The 14,711-nt window shown below is 40.9% G+C and overlaps 2 protein-coding genes across 2 annotated transcripts in view; one reads left to right on the forward strand and one right to left on the reverse strand.

Moving 5' to 3' along the window:
* Positions 1-1,235: 1,235 nt before the first annotated feature.
* LOC132499535 (testis-specific H1 histone) lies at positions 1,236-1,943 on the reverse strand. The gene has a single exon (XM_060114193.1). The coding sequence runs from the start codon at positions 1,941-1,943 to the stop codon at positions 1,236-1,238; it is 708 nt and encodes a 235-aa protein (XP_059970176.1).
* LOC132499536 (olfactory receptor 10AD1) overlaps positions 1,942-14,711 on the forward strand; it is a 67,393-nt gene continuing 54,623 nt past the window's right edge. Inside the window, 2 exon segments of the mRNA XM_060114195.1 lie at positions 1,942-2,016; positions 7,646-7,839. Of these exon segments, the coding sequence (XP_059970178.1) occupies positions 1,942-2,016; positions 7,646-7,839 (269 nt within the window).

A 14,711-nucleotide genomic window follows, 5' to 3' on the forward strand; every position in this document is an offset into this window, starting at 1 on the left:
AGAACTACTCTCACACTGTGCTTAACCCCTGCTTTCAGAACCAAAAGAAATCATACATTTGCTCCAATTTGGTATATGCTTAGTACATGTTGTTTTTTTAAGAAGAGCAAAGACCTAGCTATTCATTATTTAGCCTTCTCCGTCTTATATTTCTGATATGCATTCTGTATATCTGAATAGTTTCCTCTCTAGGAGCTATTACTTTCCCAGTTGATAATTCCCTTAATGAATTTTGTCAATCAAAGCATATACCATGATGTCTAAGTCCCTCTTATCATTTTACTGACACTTAATATCACCTAAAATAATCCTAGTCCAATTCCAACTATTTTTCACAGAGAAGGAAACCAAGACCATGAATGATTAAGTGAATAACTCAGCTAAGGTCAGAGTGGCAGAACTCTGACTAGAATCCTGGTCTCATTAAGTACTGATCCAGTGTAGTTTTCTGCTGTAGCACATTATGACTCCATCAAAAAATATTTATACTCGTATTTAACTCTCTGTGATAAGCACCTACCATGTGTCAAGCCTTGTGCTAGCTTTCACACACACTGTTATTTAACTAAGGATTAACATATGAGACATTTTCTAAGTTAAAACAATGATCAAATCAGGGCAAAAACTACAAACCCATTACAATCAATTTTGGGAGAAGGGACTTTTTCCTAAAAGGAATTTCAGGTAAGAACACTTTGGATCAGTGGGACCACTTAGCCTAAAGGCTGTCTATTCTTCACTTGCCCCAGTGATGCCCACACTTCTCTCCTTACATGCCCGTCCCCCCAGAACTCAATATGTATTTGCTAGGGTATCTAACATTAACTCAACACTTCGTCTAATCCCATGAAGTTGCTGGTTTTCTTCTACCTGTTTTCTTTCCTTCTGAAAGGCATTTTCTTGGCTCCTGCAACAGGAACCAAATCTCAACTCCTTTTTCTCTCTTCACCCGTCATGCTTCTGCTACAGGTCTCACCTCAATACCACCCCCCTTTCCCTTCCAGGTGCGGCAGAGAGAGGAAACAGACACAATGTGGTGGAAAGGTCTTGTAAATAGTTTTGCCCATTTCAATGAGTGTGGAGCTGCTCTCATTGGAGCCTATGGGGAAAGGCATCTGTGCCTGGAGGAAGGGAAGTTGCTCCCACACCGTGGAGTCCCGGCTGCATTCTGAGGACCTTCAGATTTAATGGAAGTCTTTGTGCGAGCAGCCCTTGGGTCATGAGTCTTCCCCTGCCTATTCGAAGCCCTGTCGGCCTTTAACGGAGGTTGGCTTCTGGATGGTACATTTTACCAGCTTCTCCGGGGCCTGTTTCTTCGCTTTCCTGGGCTTCGAGCGTGGCCTCTTCTCGTCGGGGGTCCTGAGCCTGAAGTCTTCCTTCTCGGTCCGTCCTCTCCCATCGTCCACTGCCTTGGCCCTCCCTTCCTCCTTGGCTCTGGAACTCACCGGTTCCCTGGCCCTTGGCCTTAACATCCTCATCCTCGTGTCTGCCCTCAAGCTCTGTCTCCACACTTCCTGGGCCTTCTTGGCCGCCCTGCGTCTCCCGCAGCGCCTGCGTGGGCTCCGCGTCTGCAGAGGGGTTCTCCTGGGCGAGCGGACACCCTCCTCCAACCTCGGGCATCCCGGCTTTCTCTTAGACTTCATAATCTTCCAGATCCTGAAGAAGCCGGCGGCGTTGCCGCCGCTGACCCGGAGGAGGATGCCTTTCTTACGAGACCTGGACCCTTCGCGCGAGTGGCGGCTGCCCTTCCTGCGCACTCTGTAGCCGGCATTGCCGAGCTCCTTTTTGAGAACTGCCAGAGTCAGCCCTTTGTGCGCAGCGATGGCTTGGAGCAACAGCTGGGCCACGTTGAGCACGGAGAGCGGGCGCCGCCTCAGCGGTCCCCCGAGGACATTTTCCGTGGTCTGTTGGGTTTTAACTTCAGCACGTTGGAATTTGCCCATGGTCTCGGCCCCTTCGGCTACGGCCCCGCTCCCACTTCCGCGGGGCCGCTGGCTTTGGACCTCACTCACCAAGGTGTGAGCTAAGGCTGAGGCCAGCTGGGCCACGTCACAAAGGCAAGTAAGTCACGTCCTAGTAAGAGGGCGGCAGATTCCACGCAGGTAGCGGGTCTGTCTCACTTTGAATAGCCAATCAGACGCTACTTCCTTCTAGGTCTAAACCAATCCGGATTTTCAGAGCCTATGCAGACCTAAAGAATCACCTTCATAATGTCCAGGGTTTTGTTTCCTGCTCTTTATGTTCATACTTCTCATTGATCTTGATCTCAGCCGCTTTTTGAAGGTCACTATTTTTCCTGTGGTCCTGCACGCCATCTACCCACATTCTCCAAAGTGAGAGAAGTTGCTCCCAACCACCCACAAGTAATACGATGCCTTTAGAAAGTAGGTGTAGTAGTCTATAAAAGACAACCCGGCTGAGAAACTCCCACTTTTATGTCCCACCAGATAGATATATGCAGTCATATCTCCCTGACTCTCTGCACGGTAGATTTTTTGCAAGAGTATGACACAAAGGAAGAACCCACTGTGGTCCCTCTATCCTAAACATAATTCCCACACCTAGGAAGTTCAGATGCTTCATTCAATTGGATTGGAACAATCCAGATTCCAAATAGCCTAAGAACACTGGTCTAATCATTATTCTCTGAACAGACTTTGTGCTTTTCTGCTTCTTGTCCTCTTCTTGGATTGCCTATCCCTTCCCTGTCCAGATAAATCCTGCTCATCTTTCAAAGTCCTACTAAATGCTTCCTTCACTGAAGCCTCCTCAGACTCTTTCAGTCAAATAATTTCTCTCCTTTTAACTCCCACAATTACTTCTGCAATCCTATACTGTTTTTTCTTTATTTTAAATTAATTTGGTATTAGATGGTACAATGTGGCACAATATTTTAAAAAAAGGAAAAAAACTGGACCTGGAAAATATGGATACATATCCTAGCTCTTTAATAGCCGTATGACATTAATAATCCCTTAATATTTTTGAATCCTACTTCTTTATCTAAAATAAAAATAAAAAGGCTTAATAATCCCTTCCTACCAATATCATAGAATTATTGCAAAGATTCAAAAGAGGTGATGGTAGATAACAAAGGGCTACTCAAATATAAAGCATAAAATTAGCACAAAGTTATTTTACTCTGAATGTTTATGTCTTTCCAACTAAATAAAAAGGTCCCTGAGAGTCAGACAGTCTTTGAATTTCTATGCCCCATGCTGTACCTAACACTATCCTTCATTATATATAGCAGGCATTTGATTGAGTCTGCTTAAGTTCCTTGCTGCTGAGGAGGCTTTCTCTGGATTGAGAAGGAAACTCCCAGAAAATCAGGAGAAAAGAGCAGGAAGAATTTCAAAGGACTGGAAATGAAGGCAACCAAGGAAGCTAGCTGCTCGTGGACCTCTTATTTTGGATACAGTTTAGCTGGGAATAATTCAAAGAATACCTCAAATTGCAAAGCATATCATACTTTTCCAGAGAACATTCACATATAATCAGCAGTCATAGGCTAGACTGTGGCATTGTTTCTTCCAGGAATCAAAGTTCCAGGAAGTTGCTTAGACCAGTGCTTCTTAAACTTTAATGTGCACTTACTTCATAAAGTGCAGATTCCAATACATTAGATCTGGGATGGATCCAGAGATTTTACCTTTCCAACAAGCTCCCAGGTAGTTCCTGGTTAAAACACAAGTGTTGGGTGGTGGGGGAGAGTAGACAATGAGAAGGGAAGTGGCAGGAGATGAGGCTGGAAAGGTGGGTTAGGGCCAAGGTGTGAAGGACAGATACAATAATAATGACACAGATGTCAGTGGTCACACAGTAGTACGTGGTAGAGTTTGGATTTAAACCTAAGTCTACTTAATTCTAAGGCCTGAGCTCTTAAAACTACTATGCTACGTTTCCTTTTCTCCAAGGTTGACCCTCCCCACCCCCTTATACATCTCCATTATAGACTAGAGGGAAGTTTATAATCACAGCTCAGAATCAAGAGTATCTATAAGCACTCACTGTACCTTCTCCCCGTCTTTCAATCAGGGCAGAGTACTGTGACGCTGAGGCTCTCCAGGGGCAGGGGCTAACACATCAGCACAGGGACAGTGCATCAAGGAAGAGTTGCCAGATGGAGAGGCAGAACCACATGGTGCTGATTTCTCCCATTTGTGTGGTCTCTTGGTCTGGCTATTCTTCATGGTTGCATAGGCCAGTGGTCACAGGATGGGGCAAGCACCAGAGAAAAAAAGAAACAAAAGTGTTTGCTTTGAGAATAGGAGGAAAGTCAATGAAGTCTGATCTTCAAATCAGCTGACTCCAGGTAAAAACAGGTTGGCTGCACATAACGGTATCATCGCAAAAGAAAGAAAAGAACCAGATCAAACAACCATGTTTATTGATACCCCTGTGGTTAGAAAGGAGGCCAATTGGAAACCTTTGGGAGAGGCAGAAATCAAAGGAAAAGAAATACATGAAAAAAATATCAAAAACACCTATGGCAAAAAAGAGCAAACATTTTGACTTATATATAACCATTCATTTCACATAGATTTCTATATAAATATGCTGTAAGTAATAGAGGAATAACCAAAAATGGGAGGTAGGAAACAAATGCCCCACCACCACTCAGCTGGTTCAGAGGACAAGAAAGCCAGTTGACATTTTCCATAGCACCAATCCCTCCCTCTTTAGAATAAATCTACTTGCTAGCCCCCATCATCTGACACCCCAAAAGGAAAACATACTTCAGGAGAAAATGATTTCTTCAGGAAAAGAGTCAGTGCAAACCAACATCATACCCCCAATCAGGAAATACCAACCCCAGCTCCAGAAATATAAGGCTGAACTATCCCTTCCAATTTTAATAGTCTATGATTACAAACTAGAAGTTATCACCTAGAGAGGACAGTACCACCCTGTTGTGAGAAAGAGCAATAGCTCTTAATTTCTGGAAGTCCTGGGGGCTGGAGATGGCAGTGGGTCAGGGGAGAAGAAAAAGCATACTTGGGAATAATGTCTGGTCATAATCCTTCTGCTTCAAGTTCCAGAGCAAGATCGTTTTGTCCTTGGTTGGAAACAAGACCCTTCCTCTGGGGTAGTCATGCCTCTATGAGGTGTCTATAGAGTATCTTCGTTGATTTAGACAATAAGCAACCTTTAATTACTATATTAAATTCTAAGAACATCAAGGTTTTTTTAATCTCATTCCCTCATACAGAGTTGTATAACTCTAACTTCACCAAGGACAACTCCATGTCAGAGCACAGCAAAATTTAGTAGCACACTCTGATCTAACCTCAATCTATATCTCACTGCCCTTCCCTGATCCACAGGCCTCGGGTTCCCAGGGGCTAGGTCTTTCTGACTCAGTTATCTTGCACTGATTTGATTTATCTCTCCCCAAACTGAATGACAGGAACCTGTTCAACAATCTATTACAACTGACCTTAAACTGCTAGCTCTTTGTTTGCAAAAGTAACTTGCCATCTCATTTTGCTTTATATTCTAAAACCCTTTTCCTTTCCTGAACTACTATTGTGCCTTCCACTTTAATGCAAATAACCCCATAACAGTCATCTGAGCAAATAAGCCCACTAGTCCACTCATGGCTTTCGGGAGGACTAAAGTGGTTTCACAAAAAGGAATGCGAAGATAAAATATCAAGATTCCTTAAAAGCATGGAGACAGTCTGGCAATTGGACATTCATCATTTTAATCCTCAGCACAACTGTTCAGAAGGGAGTACAGAGAATCTAGATCCAGGTGATCTTACTGGAGGACCAGGCAAACCTCTCAGCAATTAGCCTGCAGATATGAAGATCTGGTCTCTCTAACTCCTCCCAAGAAGCTCTAAGCATACCCATCCCCACATACATAAAATCTATATCCCCCCAAAAAATGACAGCAAGAAAGAAATATGGGCTTTGGTATTACTAAAATCCTAACCCAAACAAAGATATGCTATACAAATTAAGCCTTTCATCCAAGGCTTATTAATAGTTAAGTCTTTCCATGAGTCTAAAATATGGGACATCTAAGAACTGTTCTACTACAGTCAGTTAAATCTCAAGCTGAAAACCCATTTCTCTGAGGATTTATACTTTCAACATGAGGCTTGGGAAATCCTAAGACACAGTCATGCTGCTCCCCAATAACACTACATTCTGGGCATCATTCAATTCTGTTATCATAATTCCCAGCCATCCACCCCTTTTCAAATTCCCAGAATACTGTACAAATGAAGCCAAAGCAGAAATAGAAATTTGCAAAGTAGCAATCATTTACCATGTATATGTTAACTCCTATAGTCCAAGAATTAAAACATCTCGTACCTACATGCCCAATTTGATATACCAATCCCACCATGAAGAATTTTATTTCTATCCTAATCTCTAAACACCTAAAATTCCACAAAATTGAATTCATTTATATTTCTATCCTAATCTCTAAACACCTAAAATTCCACAAAATTGAATTCACTTATTAAAAATTGCTTTCCACCAAATTGAGTAACCATGTAAATAAATGTCCATGCTAAAGAATACAGCCAAACGCAGGCTTTATTTGCATTCCCATTTAACAATACACATTCTTGTATTGTACTGCATAACTTCCCCCAAGTTTTTCTTCAAAATTCCAGTTCTAAATATTTCAATTCAAAAAACAATTTTCCATTTCCTGGGAAAATAACACCCATTTTTAAATTTTAACACAACTACTCTCCCGTGGATTTTTGTCAGCCTTTGATCCATCTAGGGAAGAAGAGCTACTAGTTATTGAAGGCCTATGAACCAGGCATTATAATTAGTTATAAATTATCACTAATTCTTTCAATAACACTGAAAAGTGGATATTATTCACATTTACAGATGAGAAGGTAAATGGTATATAAAAGAAAAATGTCAGAATGAGAATTCTCCACACCTCACAAGTAAACCCAACAAGGATCTCAAATTTTCCTCTTCCACCTAGGGAAGAGAAATTGCAGCACCATCTCTCTTTTCTTATATCATCTCACTAATCAAAGCTTTGAACAAGCAATACATATTCTCCTTTTCCTACCATCATTTCTACCATACTAGCTATTCCAGTTACCAGTTTATTGCCTCTCCACCAAATTCACCCTTTGTTGCTGGATATGTGAAAATGGATCTGGGCCTTTTAAATATTTTTCCTTTTCCAGCTGACATGATGTTAAGCCTTGTCAGTAGATGGCACTGGAGGGACACTGCAGGAGGAAAGGGTTTTTCCTCCTTTACTCAACACAAGAAAATTCCTACTGGTGAGAAATGCTGTGAATGTAATTAATGTGGAAGATGTTTCAGTACTACTCTTAACTTTCTATGCATATGGGAATATATAATGAAGAGAAACCCTAAGAGTGTAAGAACTATAGGAAGGCCTTTGGTTATCACTCATCCCTTTGGATACATATGAGAATTCACACTAGAATAGAACACTATGAACATAAGTAGTGTTTTTGAGTCTTTAGCATTAGATCTGTCCCTGGAGGGCACGAGAATTCATACTGGGGACAATCCCTATAAATGTAATTGATATGGAAAGGCTTTCAGTGTAAATTCTACCTGCACTGCACACAGAAGACTGGTGAGAAACTCTATGAATGCCATGATTGTGGAACAATCTTCAGGGAGCACTCATGAGAACTCACACTGGAGAAAACCCTATGTTTGTAATCAATATGAAAAATCCTTCAGGAGTAGCTTTTCCCTTACTGTGTACAACAGAACACAAAATGGAATTCAGTGACTGTGGGAAAGCCTTCAGTGCTACTTCATCCCCTAGTAAACATGACAAATCACATCAGAGAAAAGCCCTACGAATGTAATCAGTACAGAAAATCCTTCCACTGAAGTTCTTTGCTCACTGTGCATAAGAGAGTACTCAGTGGGGAGAATTCCTATGAATGCAATGAGTGTTGAAAAGCACTTATTGATCTTTCATCCCTTAGACAACCTAAGAGAATTCACACTGGACAGAAATCTTACGAATGTTACCAATGAGTAGGGGGCAATTTCTCTATCTTTAGGTAATGGATGAGCAGTCACACCACGGAGAAACACTTTGAATGTCATCAGTGTGAATGAGCCTTCTATTTTGCACAAGATAAATAACCCAGCAGGAATACATAACGAGTGTGTATCCCTCATCTTTTACACTGGAGAAAATTTCTTTAATGTAATTAGCAGGGCCAGGTTCTTGGTCATGTGACTAGTGCAGTCACACAGGGCTCCATGCATGAAGTTTAATACTGAGGTTGCTATCTAAAAATTCTTAAAATTCTTAATAACTTTATTTTTGAGTTTGTGTCTGGTAAGTGAAATTGTATGGGACAATTAAGCATGAGCTGGAAGCTCATGCATAGTCTTGCCTCATACCACCCCCTGCCTCTTGGGGACAAATTCTCTATATCAATATATATGAGAGTTCTGAAATTATTTTTACAGCTAAGTATTATACAAAAAAGTCTCCTTTGATGCTAATATACAAAAATATGCCAAAAAGAGGTGCAACCTTCTCTACAAATACTAAAAGAAATAAATACATGGACCTGTGGACCCAGGCTAGAAATCTGGATTATCTACCAATACTACAACTGCAAGATGGCTACAAACTTAACAGATTAAAGAACTAACTTTACAAAGCACTTAAACTGATTCAGAAGTTATACTATTAAAAACATAGAATTCTACTATTCATATTATGTGCTAGAGAATCACTTATCTAGCATAAACTGACACAAAACAGCACGTGCTGGAAACAAATCCCACACATTTCAATCCCCACCCTCATCACCACCAGAAGTAGTTTTGTCCTTCAACAACTACACTGCTCTTCTAAAACAACAGATATGATGGTCCAACACTCAAGGATAACTCCAACTTAAAATCAACCCAAAGTTTTCATATATAAAATACTTGGCAAGTTTTTCCTCTTACACTGGATTCCTGTTGGCCTATCAGATTCCACCTTTCATAGATTTCAGGAAAACTGAGGTACTCTTTCTTTGCCACTCATTTCCAGTTTCCCTTATTGGATGCTTGGGAAACATTCCCCTTCATAGTTCCTGTCCCACTTTCTTATATGCTTCCTCCTTCAACCATCAAAAGAATAAAAGTTATGGTTTAAACTAATTTTTTAACTATTTTTAAAACCAATAGGGAAAAAGCCTCTAGGGTCTCTGTCAATAAAGTATGTTTAAACACTAGCAAAAAAAGTTAGGTTTCAGGATTAGTATCCAAAGGCCTTAATTATCCAAAAGAGGGTAAAATCACATTCATTTCATATATCAGAATTCTAAAATATGACTTTCCAGAAGAAAAGGACCAGACTACAGATAAAATACCTAGTCTGCTGAGAACTATTATTTCGGCACTTTAAGAACTTTCAGATACAGCTGCTCCTTTTTCCTGATCTACTAGTTGCTTTTATCTAGCCATTCTTTATATGTTCCTCACCTGGGTCCTTTCGCCAGGATTCAGTTGCCTTAAGATCCTTAAGATACAGTACCAAGTTTCTTTCTGCCTGTAGCTGGATAAGGTTGAAGAAGGCACCTTGAGTCCTAAAAAATTGAAACAATATGTTAGATAAACTAATTCTGCCCTGTCTGCAGCCTCTGAACTTCAACAGTTATTTTTCTTTTCAAGTAATATTTATATCCTATTTTTCTGATTCATATAGGTGTATTGTTAAGAATGTGGAAAATACAAAAAGTGCTACAGATAAATAAATAAATAGGGGCTTCCCTGGTGGCGCAGTGGTTAAGAATCCGCCTGCCAATGCAGGTGACACAGGTTCGAGCCCTGGTCCGGGAAGATCCCACATGCTGCAGAGCAACTAAGCCCGTGCGCCACAACTACTGAGCCTGCGCTCTAGAGTTCGCATGCCACAACTACTGAGCCCACGTGTCACAACTACTGAAGCCCGCACGCCTAGAGCCCGTGCTCTGCAACAAGAGAAGCCACCGCAATGATAAGCACCGCAACGAAGAGTAGCCCCTGCTCGCCGCAACCAGAGAAAGCCTGTGCGCAGCAATGAGGACCCAATGCAGCCAAAAATAAAGATAAAAAATAAATAAATTTATAAAAATAGATAAATAAATAAGAGTATTCCTAAAGGAGCCTTAAAAATGAAAGCATCTACTCTGAAGAAGTTAGGGCAGGACTTTTTTAGAAAGAGAAAATTAAGGACAGGGAAAGAATGCCCAAATAAATTGACTCCAAGGAGGACTGCTCCTCCCGTGGTCACAGAGATGTAGGGGTTTTCAATCCATAAAAGACAGGGAAATTTTCTCAAAGAAAATTTGAGAAATTTTCTCAAAAAAGTGAATCTTCCTCCTGTTCACTTTACCCGCACTGATTACATAATGAATCTCCATCTGCCTCTTTCATTCCTTCCATAGTGTTTATCATTTATACATTCTCAAAGGCATAAACTAGCAGTAACACTGGGAGTTAATTTTAATAACACTGCTTGTCAAAACTTGCTGATGGGCAGGAGAATGAGGTAAAGAGAAAGCCTGAGTGCTCAAGGCCACTACAAGCACACTAAATGGAGAGCCTGTAGTGGGAAAGAACATCAAAAAACCGTCAGAAAACCTCCATTAACGGGTCTTCTAAAAACCGGTTTCAAAAATTCTTAATCTTTCGCACCTCCAGAAGCGAGGGGTCACAACAGGAAGTCCTGTGAGTGATGTAGGCAGAAGGCCTGCCAGTGAGGTTGCGGGGGCCTCAGGAGCTCAGAGTAATCCACATTAAAACGATGGTTTCCAGAAAACCTCTTTCAGAGAGAGGGTAGAGCCTCCCAGAGCTGCCCCGCCCACAGAGGAAGGTAACCCAGTGCCTTGAGGACCAGGGAAACCATGTGCCCAATAGCAGTGAAGCCCAGTAATTAGGGCAGTGCTTCCCCTCCCAGGAACCCCCCACTTCCCAGAGGTGGGGGGGTGGGGAAGCAAATGTTGGCCAATGAGAGCAGCTTTCCCCTGGCCCCGCCCCTGCTGTGTTCCCACCCTTTGCCCCGAGGCGGGAGGTAGGAGGCTCCTCAGAGCCTAGCACGGGAATTGTGAAGGAAATTGGTAACCACTGGCGAAGAGCACGTGCCGAGAGACAAACAGTTAAGGCGTGAAAAGTCTCTATTGGGGTAAGGCCAAAGAGCAAAAGGAACGCAGAGAACAAAGGTTACTTCGCTAGGCCGGGGAGAGGAACACGCTGGCCAAGTGGACGGCTGAGGAGACTCCTGAGGTGAGGAAGAGTTGCTTATCAAAGGACTAGGCTGGGCAGAGAAAAGGAAACAAGGCATTTAGTCAGAATGAATGGCGTGGGCAGAGCCAGGAGACGGCCTTTCCCCAGCGCTTAGAGATTTCTGAATAATTAACGAAAATACCCTTTCCCTTCCTGCGTTTCCGCCTTTTGATGTTCTTTCCCACTACAGGCTCTCCATTTAGCGTGCTTGTAGTGGCCTTGAGCACTCAGGCTTTCTCTTTACCTCATTCTCCTGCCCATCAGCAAGTTTTAACAAGCAGTGTTATTAAAATTAACTCCCAGTATTACTGCTAGTTTATGCCTTTGAGAATGTATAAATGATAAACAAGATACTTGTAAATATATCTTCAGGAGAATTTCGGTTTTTGTTTTTGTCATGCTGGGAACTAATTCTCAAACTTTGGCTATACATATTAGAATCACTTGAAGAGCCTGTTAAAAAAACATTGCTGGGTCCTACTCCAGAAGTTTCTGGTTTAGTACATTTAGGGTTAGGCCCAAGAATTTGCATTTTGATTGTTTTTATATAATTAACATATAGCATTATATTATTTTCAGGTGTACAACATAGTGATTCTATATTTGTATATATTGTCTAGTTACCGTCTATATATATAGTTACAAAATTTTTTTTCTTATGATGAGAACTTTTAAGATCTACTCTTAGCAACTTTCAATTATGCAATGCAGTATAGTTAACTCTAGTCACCATGCTGTACATTACATCCCCATGACTTAGCTATTTTATAACTGGAAATTTGCACATTTTGACCCCCTTCACTTATTTCACCCACCCACACCCCCTACTTCTGGCAACCACAGTCTGTTCTCTGTATCTATGAGCTTGTGCTTTTTTTTTTAGATTCCACAGATAAGTGAGCTCGTATGGTGTTTATCTTTCTCTGTCTGAGCATAATACCTTCCACATCCATGCATGTTGTCGCAAATGGCAAGATTTCATTCTTTTTTATGGCTGAGTAATATGCCATTGTGTGTGTGTGTGTGTGTGTGTGTGTGTGTGTGTGTACACATGTACATACCTCATCTTTATCCATTCACCTGTTAATGGGCACTTAGGTTGCTTCCATATCTTGGCTATTGTAAATAAAGCTGTGATGAAATTAGAGGTGCATATATCTTTTCTAATTAGTGTTTTTGTTTTCTTCAGATTAATTTCTAGGAGCGGTATTGCTGGAACATATGGTAGTTCTATTTTTAATTTTTGAGGAACCTCCATACTGTTTTCCATAGTGGCTGCACCACTTTACAATCCCAACAGCCGTGCACGAGTGTTCCCTTTTCTCCATGTCCTTGCCAATACTCATCATTTCTTGTGTTTTTGATAATAGCCACTCTGACAGGTGTGAGGTGATAGCTCATTGTGGTTTTGAGTTGTATTTCCCTGATTAGTGATGTTGGGCATTTTTTCTGTACCTGTTAGCCATCTTTATGTCTTAATAATTTGCATTTTTAATAAATTCCCAGCTGATGCTGTTGCTGTTCTGGGGACCACATTTTGAGAACTACTTGTCTAGCATATCTAATAGGTAAAATTTACTGAATTTCAGGCATTCTACTAAATGAGTGGTTTATTTTATATGTTATTCTTATAAAAACTGTAACAGATAGGGGTTAATATTTCTCTAATAGCAGAAAAAACCTGACTGAACATAATGACTGATATTATTCATTCTCAGAGAAGGCTACTGAAGTTTACAAAAAACACACCTCTCCACCTTCAGGCCAGCCACCAGCTTCACATTCTTCTCTGATCTAAAGAATAAGCAGTCACAGAACACTATTGCCCTATGGTTTAAAATACCTGTGCAGATAAAGACAGGCATATACACTACTGGGACAGAATAGAGAGCCCAGAAATAAACCCTCCCATACACAGTCAAATGATTTTTGATAAGGGTGCCAAGGTCATTGACTAGAGAAGGATAGTCTTTAAACAAATAGCACCGGTAAAACTATATATCTACATATACAAAAGAATGAAGGTGGACCTTTACCTAATACCATATACAAAAATTAATTCAAAATGGATCAAGGACCCAGATGTAAGACCTAAAATAATAAAACTCTGAGAAGAAAACGTAGGACCAAAGCTTCACAACATTGGACTTGGTAATGATTTATTGGATATGACACCAAAGGCATGTAACAAAAGAAAAAATAGACAGATTGGACTTACAAAAATTTTTTTAATTTGTACATCAAAAACCACTATCGGGCTTCCCTGGTGGCACAATGGTTGAGAGTCCGCCTGCCGATGCAGGGGACACGGATTCGTGCCCCGGTCCGGGAAGATCCCACATGCCGCGGAGCAGCTGGGCCCGTGAGCCATGGCCGCTGAGCCTGCACGTCCGGAGCCTGTGCTCCGCAACGGGAGAGGCCACAGCGGTGAGAGGCCCGCATACCACAAACAAACAAACAAACAAACAAACAAACAGAAAACACTATCCACAGAGTAAAAAAGCAACCTACAGAATGGGAGAAAATATTTTCAAATCATATATCTGATAAAGGATTAATATCCAGAATATACAGAGAACTCCTAAAATTCAACAACAAAAAAGCAAACAGCCTGATTCAAAAATGGGCAAAGGACTTGAACAGACATTTCTTCATAGAAGATATAGGAATTGCCAATAAGCACATGAAAAGATGGTCAACATCACTAAGCATTGGGGAAATGCAAATCAAAACTGCAATGAGATACAGCCTCACACCCATTAGGATGGCTACTGCTGAAAACAAACAAACAACCAAACAAACAGAAAACAAGTGATGTGGAAAAATTGGAGCCCTTGTGCTCTGTTAGTGGGAATATAAAATGGTATAGCTGCTATGGAAAACAGTATCGTTCTTCAAAAAATTAAAAATAGAATTACCATATGATCCAGCAATTCCACTTTTGTGTATATATCCAAAAGAATTGAAAGCAGGGTCTCAAAGAGATAGTTGTACACCCATGTTCATAGCAGCATTATTCACAATAGCTAAAACATGGAAGCAATCCAAATGTTCATTGATGAATAAATGGATAAGCAAAATGTGGTATATATATCTAATGAATATTTTTCACCCATAAACAGGAAGGCAATTCTGACATATGCTGCAACATGGATGAACCTTATGGAGGACATGGAGGACATTATGCTAAATGGAATAAGCCAGTAACAAAAAGACAAATACCGTATGATTCCACTTATATGAGGTACTTATTAGAGTTGTCAAAATCATAGACAGAAAGTAGAATGGTGGTTGCCAGGGATGAGTGGGAGGGGAGAATGGGGAGTTATTGTTTATAGGTATAGAGTTTCAGTTTTACAAGATGAAGAAGTTATGGGGTTGGATGGTGGTGATGGCTGCACAATAATGTGAATGAATGTATATATAATACCACTCAACTGTGCACTTAAAAATGGT

The sequence above is a fragment of the Mesoplodon densirostris genome, chromosome 11, assembly GCF_025265405.1.
Source record: "Mesoplodon densirostris isolate mMesDen1 chromosome 11, mMesDen1 primary haplotype, whole genome shotgun sequence".
NCBI classification, from domain to species: Eukaryota; Metazoa; Chordata; class Mammalia; order Artiodactyla; family Ziphiidae; genus Mesoplodon; species Mesoplodon densirostris.

Excerpts from the sequence above, each read along its gene's own strand:
- LOC132499535 (XM_060114193.1), bottom strand. The coding sequence starts at position 1,943 with ATGGGCAAATTCCAACGTGCTGAAGTTAAAACCCAACAGACCACGGAA.